Genomic DNA, 15266 nt, shown 5'->3' on the forward strand with positions numbered 1-15266 from the left:
ATTATTAAATCTCTAAAACAGGTTGATACAAAGCAAACTTTGACTTTATTGAGGACATACTCTCTTCACTTTTGTCTCAAAAAGAAAGTTAAAGTTCTCCAAACTGGTTGTGTTTGCATTTCCAAGGATGTAAAGCAAAAATATATGAATTATAAACAGATTGAGAGTTTAAAATGTTTAAAAAGAAAAGCTCTACAGCTTTCACCACTTCCTCACAGTGACATCAACTTCCCTGAGTTTATTGAACCAATTTGGATATTTTTCTTAGAAAAAAACACCCATAATAACAAAAGTTATTGTACTCTTGTGGAGTTCACGAGTCTTTGTTGCTGGTTTATATTTTCATATCTGGTAATCATGCACAAAATCACTGGTAACTTACAATAACACATATTGTTATTTTACAGAAACTGAACATGAAAAATATGTAATATGATTAAATCTGTAATATAATGGATACTTATTGATAGACTTTCTAAAATTGTAATTCTAATGACTCGATTTAGAAATGGATTCACTGCATATAAATATGAATGTGAACATGACTACAAAATCAAAATGAATGTCATATGAACACATGATTCAAAATATCTGTAACTCTTCTTGCTGCTTTCTTTTCACAGTTTAACTTGGAATCTTTAGATCATCAAAGTAATGAAAATTGGTGACTTGAGGTAAGTGATGGGCTGGTAAATAAACTAACTATTTTGGCACAAACCGTGACATGAGGATTCTCATCTGTTTTCATGGAAGTCAAACACTGACACATGGAAAGTGGTTAGGAGGTTAAATGGAGTCACCGCAAAGACCTTACTTATACATTGTAATCAGCTGATCATAAAAGTTTGAAGTTAGAGACTCTAAAGACCCCCCCCCCCCCTTAACAGATTGTAAAAACAAGACAAGATTTATGAGAGTAGATACTTCATTTTATAAATAAACAAATTTGAAAAATGATACTTGAATAATAAATTAGATAGATAAATGTATTAATGAATAAATAAATAAATAAATAAAAGGAAAATAAATGAAACGAACAAACAAAAAAACGAATGAATGAATGAATGAACAGATGAATGGATGAATGAACAAATGAATGAATGAATAAATTAACAAACTAACAAATACAAATAAACTGGGAAAGTGACATAACACAACCAAAAGTACTGAACATAGTGGAAAATCTCACCACAGCAGTCTAGAAAGATCAGTATCTTGTAGGAAATCTTGAATCTTGACCCTAACCCCAAATAAAAAAGCTCCCTGTATGTATGACCATGCCTTATAATTACGAGATATACTCACTGTTTTACTGTCTTCTATACTACTACATCCAGGGGGGTTGGACCGGTATACTATTACCCCGTCATGCATGGTGCCCGATGATGTAGTATGTGTTACTGTTAAGGGTCCCTGTAGTTTCGTGAGATGGGCATCAATAAGAAAAGAAAAAAACATTATGCTATGTCATAGACTGCCAATCAAAGAGAGGTATCCTAAGTTGGAACAGTTGAAAGTTGGGAAAATAATTTATATCAATGCAAAATTGGAGCAGAATGTCTGTTAAGTTGTTTTTTTTGCATGAAATCTTTAGTGTAATGATTGATTTTTCGCCCTCTATTCAAATCTACTAATTGTTGGTCTCGAATTTGTCTAGACCCTGAGAATTGACTGAGTTTTGCTCAGTGTATTTTATTACTGTCCATCATTCTCAAATAGGACAGAGACAAATATTTGAAAATTAATTAGGTCAATGACTGCATCAAAGACATCATTACATTGACAATGCAGGAAAAATGGGAGTAGCAAATTGGCATATATAGGCAAATGCAAAGAGCAGGCTCTGTTTTAGGTTGCATGTTAAATTTCCAAAGCAAAGGTATAACTTTTAGTATGAATAGATAGATGCCATGGCAACTTACCAATGTTGCTGTTTTCTGTTGTTGACATGGATGTATACCACTATTGATGTGTTTGTTACTGCAAGAAAGACAAACAAACGTCTGAATTGTTAATGTCATCATTATTATTTATATCATTATCAATATCATCATCATTAATATTAATATTATTATTATCATTCATTTGACCAAGATGGGTTTACAAAAGTGAAGTTCTCCCCTGTAGCCAATTGAATGAGGGAAATTCATAATGGTTCAATGTTAACAGATTTGATGCACAATATTTATATCACAGAAAAAAACAAAACGAAATAAGGTTCATTAATCATTTCGTTTTCTGACTAACAAACCTTCGGAATTACGAACCTCACTTCGTTTTGGGACTAACGAACCTTCGTAATTACGAACCTCATTTCGTTTTCGGACTAACAAACCTTCGGAATTACGAACCTCACTTCGTTTTCGGACTAGCAAACCTTCGGAAATACGAACCTTCGAACTAACCAACCTTCGGAATTACGAATGTATGCGGAGTAGGGTGGGATGGGGTTCATGGTCGGAGGGGTAGACAAGAAAGGAGTACAGGAAAGGGTACACAGGTGGGTGCAAAGAAGGGTGCAAAAAGGGCGCAGAGAGAGAGGGGCAAGAAAATGTTGGAGAAAAAATTAGAATGTGTTCTATAGTATAGCAAATTTTTTTAGAGGAAAAAAGACTTTCTATACACTTGGTGTATTTTTTCTCTTGGAAATATATATTAACAATCATCATAAGTCCCAGGTTTGGTTAAAATGAAATATCATCACAAGGAGCTAATCAAAGAAAGAGAGAGAGAGTTTATTCTCTTGAGAGTGAGAGGGTATTCATACAAGGACTGGACACACCTACCACAAGGCAGCTAATAAGAACATATGTGCAGTACATTGGTTTGTGAGGCATTGCTTATCACCAAGATTTGTCGAGACTGAGAGTTCTGGATACATTATCAACACAATCAAACAGATCACAATAAATTAGAGAAGATTAACAGAAGAGACCTCTTAATTATGAAATCTACTAGATATCAGAAGCAAATAATTTGAACAAACAATTGTCTGCCTCATTAGGAACTTGGAAAGTCAAACTCTTACCTATGCAGTAGGTGCATGTACATAAGGTAGTCATGATAGAACATTGATTTCCAGTATAAATCCATGAGGTGTCAGGGAACTCCGCGGCTCAGCGGAACATGTGCACAGAAAACAGGATAAGATTCCACAAACGGCGGCGGCAGTGTTATGATTAAGAGGCCAATTATAGCTCTCGCCAAACAAATATTCACACATTTTCAGCAGGAATCTCGAACAGCTCGCAACTTCCTGCCTCACGTTCCTTTCTGGGCCTATCTTCTTTTTTCCAGCAGAGACACAAGGAATAAAGAATAGGGGTCGGTAGCAGGTGCTTTGAGTTGTGGGTGAATAACGCCTCAGCTTCCTAGGGAGGTTGTCTCTCTCTCTTTTTTAGGGGAAACATGCAAGAGTTTAATGGTCTGTGGGTGCAAGGTTATTTCTATTGAGCACAATTGTCAAATCGAGTCATTGAAGGATGACTTATGAAAAAAAAGTTATTATTTCTTGTTTGGTCAAATAGAGGGATAACTTTTTGCCTTTTTGGGGGGTCGGCTGAGTGTTTGTTCTTGTGGGGAAGGTGGGTGCAGTTTGTTTTGTCTGCTTCCTGGTTCGAGCTGATCTGCTTTGGGTTGGGCTTCTAATATTATTGTTCTTACTTGTGCCCCCCCCCCCTTTACCTCATGCTTAACACAAGGCTCCACATTAACTTTTTTTGGTGGTGGCCCGTTCGGGCCACCAAAACCTTCAAATAATTTTTTTTGGTGGCCCGTTAGTAAAGTTTGGTGGCCCGAAAAATATAAAGAAAAACAATAATTAAAAATGAATAAAACAAATTTCTGAAATATTAATTCTGCAGCCACTACCACTAAGTTACTTCCACTTTGCACATCTTGTATGTGAATCGTGCTTGCATTCATTTTACTATGCTTATTGATTTGTGGTAATATATAAATTGTTCTATCATTGCAAATATGAAATGATTGAAAGAGAACAAAAGAATTGTATTGTTCCCAGGTATTATTATAGCAGGAGAAAATCACAGAAAAATATGTTGAAAAATTAGAACAATGCATAAAAGACCTGTGGGTTATGGCTATTAAGTTAGCCTTTTCCATACCCAGGCAGCCTCTCCAACTCTCATCCAGGTCTTATTTTCTCTATCATGTACAAGTTTGATTGATCTTGTCTTTGATCTGTTTGTATTCTTTGTCTTTTGAATGCCAAATAAAATAATAATAATAAAAAAGGGGGAAACAAATATAATTTTTAGAATTGTATATTGCAAAAAAGAAAACAAAAATTATAAAATAAATAAGTGAAATACAACGAAAAGAAAAAAAAAGAACAGGAAAAAAAAGAAAATGAAAGAAAAATGAATAAGACAAAATTGATGAAAAATGGGGAAAATTGTTTTTATTATTATTCAGTAGAAACATATTCTTTAATCAGGCATATTCAATGGGAAGGGGTATAAATGGTTTAGTCACTATAAAAAAATGAAAGAAAAAAATAAGAAAACGGCAAAAGTTATATCTGGAAAAACAGTGAGAAAAGTCCTTCCTATATTTGACAAAATGATGGAAAATTCACATTTCATATCAATGAAATGCCTTCCCAAAATATTTACTTCCTTTAAGAGTGGTTTAAGAAGTCATTTATAAACAAATTAGAAAGAAGCTGTCTGTTATTTTTGGCTAGAAACGACACAGCTTCAAAAGAAACCAAATATCAACATACATACAAATGCACACGTGGAACTGTGATGTACTCACCTATGAGTTTTATGTGTATTAATGCATTTGGAAAATCGGACTTTTTGAGTCAAAAGAGAGGTCATAATTCCTCTTTTTAATGCTTGCTAATAATCAGGATTTAGTAATATGGACTGTAGAAGGGCATTTCATTGGTGTAAAATGTGACTTTGACGTAGATTTTCAAAGTTCTGTGGAAGATTTCTTAGCAGTAACATTTTGTATCGCAGAGCTCTGAATAGTCTGCTAGCGCACAGCTAGCTATAGCTGCAGTGGTTTCATGCATGCAAGCTCACGTACGCCAGACGGCCGGCGCAGCCGGCTGAATAGTACTGTATGCTGCAGTAGTGCAGTGGTAGGCCTCCATACTGTCATGACTATGCAATCTTTGTGTGTGTGTATTTGTGTGTAGATTGACAAAAAGGGCGCATTACGAATTGGCTTGCAATTTCAACTGTAGAAAGTTGATAAATGCGTGCAAAATCGGGAGAAAAATTGCGCTACTTTGAAAATTATTGGTTGCCCGATTCGGGCCACCAAAACTTAACATTTTTTCAATAATGGTTGCCCGAAGTGAATTTCTGGTGGCCCTGGGCCACCGGGCCACCGCTAATGTCGAGCCTTGCTTAACAATTCATTTTGCCTTTACCTTCGCCTCTTTCTTTCTTTCTTCATTTCTCTCTCTTGTCATTATTATATTCAAAATTGTATGAGATAGTTATTGTACTTTCAGTGTTGTTCTTTCTATTTGCTCTTACTAATTTCAAGTGCTCAAAATTAAAAAAAAAATCAGAATAAACTTGATGACAAGTACACAAATGTGTTAATATTGGCCAACCTTGAAGGCAAAACCAACAAAATTCCAGAGCAATATCGTGTAGGCGGCCTATATGTAAGCCAAATCTACCATTTCTGTTTTAAAAAGTCCTTGAAAATAATATTTTTCAGTGGGCATTGTTATTTATCCTTTCTTTATCTTGAAAATATGTGTTCCAACAGGAAAACAATGATCAGGATCTTTTTTTCACAACAGATATTTAAAGACTTTCAGAATAAAAATGATGACAGCTGAAGATTTTTCTGAAAGAATCTGTCAAAAGCAACCTTGTAGATTCAATAGAATTTAGCAGTGGAAAGGTGGAGGTTAAATTTACTTTGAAATACACTGGTCATTGTAAATAAATCACAATATTGACAATGCAATGGTCTGGAATGGTATACTTTGGTATGTAGGTCACTACAAGATAAATGACAATTAAAAGTTATCTTTGTGTTGATAGTGAGATGGCGGATCAATTTTTTTACATCTATAGTTTTCCTCCATACAGGAATTTAGTTTACGTCAAAATCTAATGTGGATATATCGTCCAGAATAACAAATCATTGAATTACTGACTAAATCAACCATTCCATCATTTATATGAAATTTTCAATGAAGCCAAAGTTTCATGATATCCAAAATTTTGCTCAAGTTTCCCTGAATTATCATTTATCTAAAAATGAAATCTAACAGATACTTGTTATTCAGGTGTCTGAGTGTGTAGACTATTTCTGCTAGAGAAGGAAAAACATTTTAGGTTGGCATACAGAAACCGAAGGATACATTCCTTCATGGTTTTTGCCATATTCTTTTTCAGAAAATTTCTCATAAAGGCAAACATTCCCACAAATCATCTCCATGTGCAATAGGACGAAAAGATCAAAATGACCTACAAATTAAAAAAAAACTCATATTGGTAAATACATTTGTATCAAATTTCACTGAATGTATGTAATACAATATAAATAAAAGTTCAATAACTTTATTAGATAAATATGTCGTGATATTGGTTTACTTTGTTTAGAAATATATTCTACATATTCAAATTTTACGTTTTATAATAAAACTATTAGAAAATGGGGAAATGGGGTACATGCTGAAAATTAGCTTTAGAATTTGAAATCGTACATGTAATATTTAGAGGGATTTTATGTGAATTTGATACCAGAATATGGTCAAAGTTCATTGACCTCACACTATCACACGACCCTTAACCTTAATTTTGTGACCTGAAATTCATAAAGATTGATCAGTAACACTTGCTTACCCTTTATAAAGTAAGTTCTTAAACTTTCAGAATAATGAATTTCAAAATTTTACTCAAGGTTGACATTTAATGTTAATGCACTAGCCATAAAAAAAATTGTGCAGAAGTTTCGCTTTCACTATACATGAGAACCAAATATTACAGTTAACAGTTCATATCCAATACACAATCAAACTTATTTAAATACAAAGCAATTCCCCACCAGTAAAGAATGAAATTAGAATTCTACATGTAAAACTTGTTTATAGGCAAAATAAGGCAATCCACTTGAAGTGGGTGTGTGGGTGGGCATATCCAAGATAAGTAACCTGTCTTCAAGAAAAACAGGTACACATTTTCTGCTTAAAAAAGAATGAATAAAGCATCATTTTCTGCGATATAAGGGATCATTAAGCAAATTATTCATTCCTCCTACAAACAAGAGTGAACTAGTAATAAAGTAAAAACTAATCAAACTAAAAGTAATCACCAGTGACTTATTGTTCCATACATGTAGTCTACTTAACATACAGTCAATGACATCTAAACAAGCAGAAATCCAATTATAATTCAAATCACTTGCCTTTTGTTCATGACAAAACTTTCATCATAAAATGAGTGTATCTTGATGGGTTTTCAAAACCTGAGCTGCAATGCAATTTATTACAAACTGGAACAAGAAGAAAAACATGCTTCAGACAGAATGAGTGGTACATGTATCTTTCCCTAATGTATGATCAACAATACCTGGATTTTCATATGAAATGGAAGTTATCTAAAGTTATAAAAAAAGCCAATAAAATCGACTTGCCATACTCAATGCCAGAGTGTGCAGAAGGGAAAGCTCATGCATGGGCCAGTACAACGGCGTATGAGTGCTATTGCTATAAGAGTTTTTAAAGGACAAGTCCACCCTAACAAAATCTTGATTTGAATAAAAAGAGAAAAATTCAACAAGCATAACACTGAAAGATTCATCAAAATCGGATGTAAAATATTAAGTTATGATATTTTAAAGTTTCGCTTCATTTCACAAAACAGTTATATGCACATCTCGGTCGGTATGCAAATGAGGGAGCTGATGACATCACTCACTCACTATTTCTTTTGTATTTTATTATATGAAATATTTTTATTTTCTCGTCATTGTCATGTGAAATGAAGATTCATTCCTCCCTGAACACGTGGAATTCCATTATTTTAACATATTGTGCTTCGGGCAAGGAGGTCCTAATCGTCAAATTAGTAAAAATTGAAATATTGTATAATTCAAACAATAAAAAACAAAAGAAATAGTGAGTGAGTGACATCATCGACTCTCTCATTTGGATGTAACTGGCTCGTTCATGTAACTATTTTGTTAAAAATAAGCGAAACTTTGAAATGTCATAACTTTCTTATTTTACATCCCATTTTGATGAAATTTTCAGCATTGTGCTTGTCTGATTTTTCTCTAATTGATTCAAATCAACATTTTTCTGAGGTGGACTTGACCTTTAATGGTATGGTAGTTAACTATTGAGAGTTGTAATTTCTACCATAAATATTGTGAAATACATTTTTAAATGACCATTTATACCTCGGTCACATTTGCTCTACGGCGGCCGTACGGCGAGTCGAAGCGGCCGTTTTTATTCCTTTTCATTAAAACCACCTATACGTAACTGGTACAAGAAAAAGTTAAAACGGCTGTTTTCGACTCGCCATACGGCCGCCGTGGAGCAAATGTGACCAAGGTATTAGTCTGGAGTTGGAATGCTTCCCTGTCTGACCAAACGTTAAACAATTATAATTAAAACAGTATTGGTTTATGTGATTTTTATTTCGAATCCTGGGAAAGAAGAGTGTTTAAGCCAAAATAATCAACACTAATATTGGTCTGTTCTTCCTTAATGTCTTCCTAATGTTTTTCCCTGAAAAATTACCAAGAATGTCCACATAATTTATTTTCTGAGGCATGAATATCCTTTCATGGCTCACCCAATCTTTCATTCATGGATCACTAAGCAGCTACAGATTCTTAATTCATAGTTTACAGGGAAAGGATCATAGAATTTCCCTCTTCTTCTCCCCAAAGTCTATTGTCTGGGTGCCACAGCCAGGTATAAGGTGGGCGCAGCCTCCGCCCCATATCTGGGGTGAACCGCAATGACCCCAGCAAAGGGTCATGTTCGTGTATGTATCTACCAGGGGTGTGTAGAAGGAGTTCTTTCAGGTGAAGTTCAACTTAGTCTGGACATCCAGACTCCCAGTAGGTAATGCATTGTGAGAACTGAAACTCAATGTAATTCACCCTGGACCAAACAGAAAAGAAGATGGCAGGAAAATACAGGAATTACAGAAAGACCGAAAGACTGGGTCGAGGGGGGGGGGTAACTGAGAAATAAAAAGAAGGATGTCACAGTATGAAACAAATAATGGAAGTAACATTGCGAGAAAAGATTAAGATTTCTAATAAGCAAAGTTCACAGAGAGAGACAAACTTACTGTGTGCTAATAAAGGACAAATATAAACTAGAATTTAATTCGTCATGCGGACGAATTAGGTGGTCTGTCATGATTTTTCATTCAGAGTCGGCTAGTGTATAAAATGAATAATTTAGATATGATTGATAATCTTGATTCTAGACATCCTAAGAATAAATTTTGACCATTGCTCAATGTGATTATTAATGTTTCCCATAGACTTTACACGTAAGCAATTTTGAGAATTACAATTCCAATATTGCAAGTGAAAAACGGGCATGATCCCGGCATCTGATCCAAAAATGAAGGGCACACTTCCGATAGCCCAGAATCTCAGCTACAACATGTTAAAAGCTCAAGGAAAGCTGACAAGAAAAAATGGAGATATGGCTCACGAAATAGAGAAATGTCGAATCTAGTTTTGGGAAAAAGTCATGTCCCATAGAGATTACACGCAAAATGAGGAAAAATGACATGCTTCTTTTCATCGCTGTTTTACGTAATGATGCGTTCCTCAAAACGAATATTCATGTAACTGAGGAGAAAGAGTACCTTCTAAACTACAACATATCGAAATCTGGGCGAAAAATGATTTATATTCGAGAAGTTACAGCCAAATTTGCATAAATTTGATGACGTCATTTTTGAATAAATGACATTTTTAGTTTGGGCGCCTATTTGATGACGTCACGAGATAATTTAGGGACAATGGTGACATGAAATCAAATTTACAACTCATAATCTATCGATATATGAAAAAAAAATTGGGGGTCAACGGACTATTTAAAGAGCTACAGTGAATTTGCAATAGGCATGTTTTTGCCCATATATGGCCTATAGTGAGAGCTCGCGCGCACACGTGCTGCAAAGTTTAACGGGTGTTAATTTCGTTATTAATGGTTGTAGAAGGTTGATCAAGGTATCAAATTGCTCAGAATTTTATTAGCAATGCAATGATATTAAAAGAAACGGTTTTTCTGCGTTGCGTTAAGGTGTAACGCGCGGAAACGCGCGCGCATATGTGCGCGCGCGCAAATTTTTGAAATGCTTAAAATGACCTGAAACGTACCCAAAAAATTTTATAGGTCATTTGGACGATTTTTTTACCTTTGACGCGCGCGTACGCGCGCGTCATGACCTCTACATGACCTTTGATGACATTGGCATTTGACCCCTGACATGAAGTTAATGTCATGTAAATATTGTTAATTTTCGATAATTGATAATGAAGATATGATCAAATGAAGAATTTTACAAAATGGCGCGTAGATGACGTCATCATGACCATATGACCTTGAAAAGCTTATTTTGCCGTCTCTATGATAGATTCTATATATGACAAAAAAATCAGCAAAAATGATTCAGCCAATTTCGAGAAAAGTTGGCGACAAAAAATAGGTACAATGAATAAAGATAGGAAGAAAGAAATAAAGAAAATTCTGACGAAATCAATAGGTGATCTGTCATAGACAGACCACCTAATTATACTCCACACACAAACATGGATGGAAAAGAGTCAGAAACTCAACAGAAACAAAATAGAATAGGTTAAAACTGACAGCCCAAAAATTTTGTACTTGCCTCATGCTTATCTCATTTTTAATCTGAAGTTATATTTATACTAAAAAAAGATATAACCTCCATGTCAGTAGATTGTTTTAATCTGTAACACATTGAAGTAAAAATCTGACTTTCTCTGTGTGTTTCTTTATAATGCTTGGCCTATTTCATACCTTAATCTGGGCCCACTCCTAACCTGACTTTTCTTTGTATCTGTAATCACAGGAAATGACACAAAATGCTGGTGAACTTGATGGCCCTTCTCATACCTCAATTGTATTCCATTTGACCTGTCTATTCTATATTCAACATTTTCATAGTTATTGCAATGCCAATGAGTTTATTAGCAAACATTAGAGCCACTGACTGTACTCTTAATGTGAAACTTCAGGGGGGAGGAATTGTTGATTGCAAAACTGTTCAAAATGCTCAGTGGATTTCAGAGTTGTGATTGGACCAACACACTAGCTGACTTGTAATTTTTCATGCCTCTTGTTTTATTAAATCTTTATTGACATAATTTTGAATTCATTCAACTATCTCTCTAATTACTTCAATTCATTCATAATATTTCATTTAATTTTTGCTATTTTTTTCTTTAATTTCTGTTATTCATATCACTTGTATTTAATCTGTTATGCATTCATTGTTTTCTTGAAAATTCACTGCGCTTCTCTTTGCATACAAAGGACATTAGGTGGTTTCAAACCGCCTCGATCACAAGAATCCCCGTTAAATTACGAGAACTTTTTAAGGCTAAAAAATACCCGTTAATTATTCCTGCATTCACACCGCCCCGAAACACATCCTTCGGGATAAGTTCCCGAAGTTACGAGCATGCGCAGTATGGTCTGATAAGCAGGCAAGGCGCGAGATTCAAAATCACTAGCCCAGCAGCCACCCACGCCGCCGCGCCCAACGACACGCTGGGCTAAAAGTTCCCGTAATTTGCTTCCACATCGCCAAAATACCTGCGACCTTGGAAAAATCCCCACGAAAGTTCTCGTAATTTCGCCAAGTACCTACTATTTAGCGGGTATTTTCTTTCGGGGAAATTACGCGTAGTTTGCTTTCACATTACCAAAATACCTGGTATTTTCTGATCGGGGTAAATTTCCCGATCAGAGAATACCTGGAACTGGCGAACTTCGAGGCGGTCTGAAACCACCTATTGTGCAAATTTTTCGTAGAAAAAATAATGACACTGATGGATTTCCATAGAGTTACGATTGATCGGATCAATCGTAACTCTTTGTACAACAGGGCCCTGGACTTCTTACTTTTGATTCAATGATGTCACATGTGAGCAGCAACCACATGATATAAATTCCATAAAATGCCAATTTTCAAAGAAAATTCAAAATTGGTTTCAAATGAGACAGAAAAAACCCACATTGTTCATGTGGTAACAATTAAATTTATGCCATCGCTGCATTTCAAAAGTGCTTTATAATCTTAGTCTGAAACAAGTTTTCAGTGTTTCACTTCACTTTTTTTTCTCTGAGATCTTCTTTTAATTTTGTCTTTAATATGTAATATGCTGATTACCTTCTTCCCTCTCAGGGTGCTTTTATCCTTTTCCATCTTCTTTTCCGCCCCCTTCCCCTCCGCCCAATCCTCCATCTCCTCATTCACTCTTCTTCTTTACCAAAGCCTTCTCACACAATACAACATCTAAAAAGGCTGCAGTATTTAGTGAAAGTTCATACAAAGTGTGAGAAAATATATGAAAAAAGCGACTTCATGACTAATTTCTGCACTAACGTAAAACCTCTGGAAATGAAATTGAGCCCCACCTCTGAATTAACATACATGGAAGTTATCGGGGAAAATGACACTTCTGGGGAGTGTTTCATCAACATTTTTGTCCGACAAGTTGTCAGATCTGACATCTTTCCTTGATTTTGATTGGCTAAAAAGCACGGTTACTAGGGCAACTGTCGGATAAAATGGGACTTGTCAGACTCGGATAAGACGTCTGACAACTCCTTTCATTAAATGCTCCCCAGATCTACACATCCACAGGAGGGTTGTATGAATAATGTTCAGAATGAAAAATCAAAGAATTTTCTTATATGGGCTGGGGCCCGTTGCAGAAAGAGCTGCATCAATTACAACTCTAAAAATCATGCGCAACTTTATTTTCAACCAATCAACAGCACGCATTTGGGACTTGCGATTGATTTTTTGACTTGCGTTTAAACGCAACTCTTTCTGCAACGGGCCCCAGGACACCAAAGCATTAAACCCCTATTCCATGTCTACCAAATCATTTCTTCAAATTGAATTTGAAAAAAAACATAAAGGACCAAAACAGAAACAGAAATTGTTGAAGTTTTGAATTAAATATCTTATGAAAAAGAACAGAGAATATCTCTTATGAAAAAGAACAGAGAATATACCTTTTAAGCTTTATTGAATGAACATATTGAATTTAAATAGTGCAATAGGAAATGCTGTTCATCATCATCGTCAGTTGCCATTATTCAAACAAATCAAACTGTTTTGTTTGCAGGTTTGTGAAAGCTATACAGATCCATGGAAATATGAAAATATATTCATGATAAAATGGGTTTCAAATGTTCTCCAGTGGTGCACAATATTTTTTTCATTTCATAACAAGAGAGGACTCAGAAGAGATTTAATCCAAGATAAAATTTACAAAAATAATGATTCTCAATTAACGACTAGCCGTTGATTCATCAAGCGAAAGATAAATGAAAAGTTAAGATCAAAGGCGCCGGATTCTCTTTAAGGGTGTGAGAATTGTCAGGTCCACTTAAGTATTATGACCACTAAACTCAAATTTGATTAAGATGGTCAAGCGGTCAGTTTTGGCCAGTAGACAGGAATTGAGATATTTCCACAAGGACCGCCCAGTCTATGTCAAACTCATAAGCGATAGGTCATAAAAACAACAAACTATCTGAATCTGACAGGTTGATGTTATACGTTGAAAATAAGAAGTCAAACACAACATAAATTAAGAAGCCATATTTTCAAGAATACATTGCAATTTCTAGAGTGTACATTCTCTTTGACTCAAAGTCATGCTATTCTGGAATCAATTCAATATAGTGCCAATGATACAATTTATTATAATATTTTTTAAGAATCAAGAGTACATAACTGTATATGACTGTACATGTACATGTAGTCTGAGATCAAAATGCTCATCTTCAAATTCTCACCCCTCTCCCTCAACGAAATCTCTTTTGAATTTCATATTGCATGCACCTTGAGCAATTGGTAAAAGATTCACTGGTATATTAACATTACCATATTTCCTAAATTACGACACTGCTAAAGATTATGATTAGATATGATTCCTTTTTGGACTTTCCATTGAAAACAGAATTTAGGGCAACTCTTTTGTTAACTGCGTGTACTTAAAGATGTCCGATAATTGAAGTTGACAGTTATGGACAAATGGCAGGGTAGGAGATGATGTCCCAGTTGAATAGGTGTGAGAGGGGGATAATTTGGTATTTCTTGTGTTGGATCAAGAAGTTTTCTTCTTTCAAGACTTCACCCAGGAATGACCCAGACCCGAAGATCCACAGACAACCTTGCTTGGTGATGAGAATTAGAGTTTAGCAGACAGGATTTCCTAGGTCTTTATCCCTCAACAGAAATACTCTTAACATGAACAAAAGGCTTCCTAAACAAGGGGCGAAATTTGATAGCTTGAACAGACTCGTAGTAGAGAAAGAAAAGAAAGTGATGTGAAGGAGTGAAGGAGTGGAAGAAAGGCCTGGCAACTGGCAAGCATACAGTACCAAGGGAAAATGAAAGATAAATGAGAGAGGGGCATCGCCAGAAAGTAAAAGGGGGTGGGGCCACTTACATTGACAAGTGGACTGGATACCATGTGCAACCCCCCCCCCAAAAAAAAACACTTAAAAAGGATGTCTTTTATAAGATAGGGCATGTTACGTACGTAACATAGTAAAGGTGTCAAAAACACTAAAATGTTGAAAGAAGGGTATCTATTTTGCTATGAAAGCTACGTGTTTCGGGTCAAATTTGCAAGGCCGGGTATAAAAAAGACTAAAATGATATAAAGGATGTACTTTTTGCCCCAACACTACGTGTTTAGAGTCCGATTTGCACGAGATGTGGGAAGCAGAGTGGAGGTGGGGCCGTACTAAACCCAATGATGTAGGTAAAGGTAAAACCGACGCCCATGACATATAACAATTAAAACATCGCTTTACTTGCTTAGGGGTTCAATTCAGGGAATACTTGCCAAATGTATCGTTTTGTTTCCAATACTTGATAAGGGTAGGGTTTCACACGCCAATACTTAAGGGGTGCATTTTCAGAATATGGAAAATACTTGTTTAGGGTGCTTTTCAAGACCCCATGGTCACGCATGGTATCCACTCGTCAATGGAAGTGCCCCCCCCCCCCCCC

At 35.4% G+C, this 15266-nt stretch overlaps 1 protein-coding gene across 2 annotated transcripts in view; it reads right to left on the minus strand.

The window, feature by feature from the left end:
• Positions 1 to 15266, minus strand: part of LOC121413389 (Krueppel-like factor 12) — a 46966-nt gene that overhangs the window by 23491 nt on the left and 8209 nt on the right. Inside the window, exons 1-3 of one of the 2 annotated variants that reach the window (XM_041606199.1) lie at positions 3029 to 3355; positions 1923 to 1980; positions 1306 to 1413 (exon numbers count right to left, since the gene is read on the minus strand). In XM_041606199.1, coding sequence (XP_041462133.1) covers positions 1306 to 1413; positions 1923 to 1980; positions 3029 to 3093 — 231 coding nt within the window. In that variant the 5' untranslated portion in view covers positions 3094 to 3355. Of the gene's footprint in view, positions 1 to 1305; positions 1414 to 1922; positions 1981 to 3028; positions 3356 to 15266 lie in introns of those variants that run through there. The other variant, XM_041606189.1, reaches the window with a different exon arrangement.

This window comes from Lytechinus variegatus, chromosome 1, assembly GCF_018143015.1.
Source record: "Lytechinus variegatus isolate NC3 chromosome 1, Lvar_3.0, whole genome shotgun sequence".
Taxonomy (NCBI): domain Eukaryota; kingdom Metazoa; phylum Echinodermata; class Echinoidea; order Temnopleuroida; family Toxopneustidae; genus Lytechinus; species Lytechinus variegatus.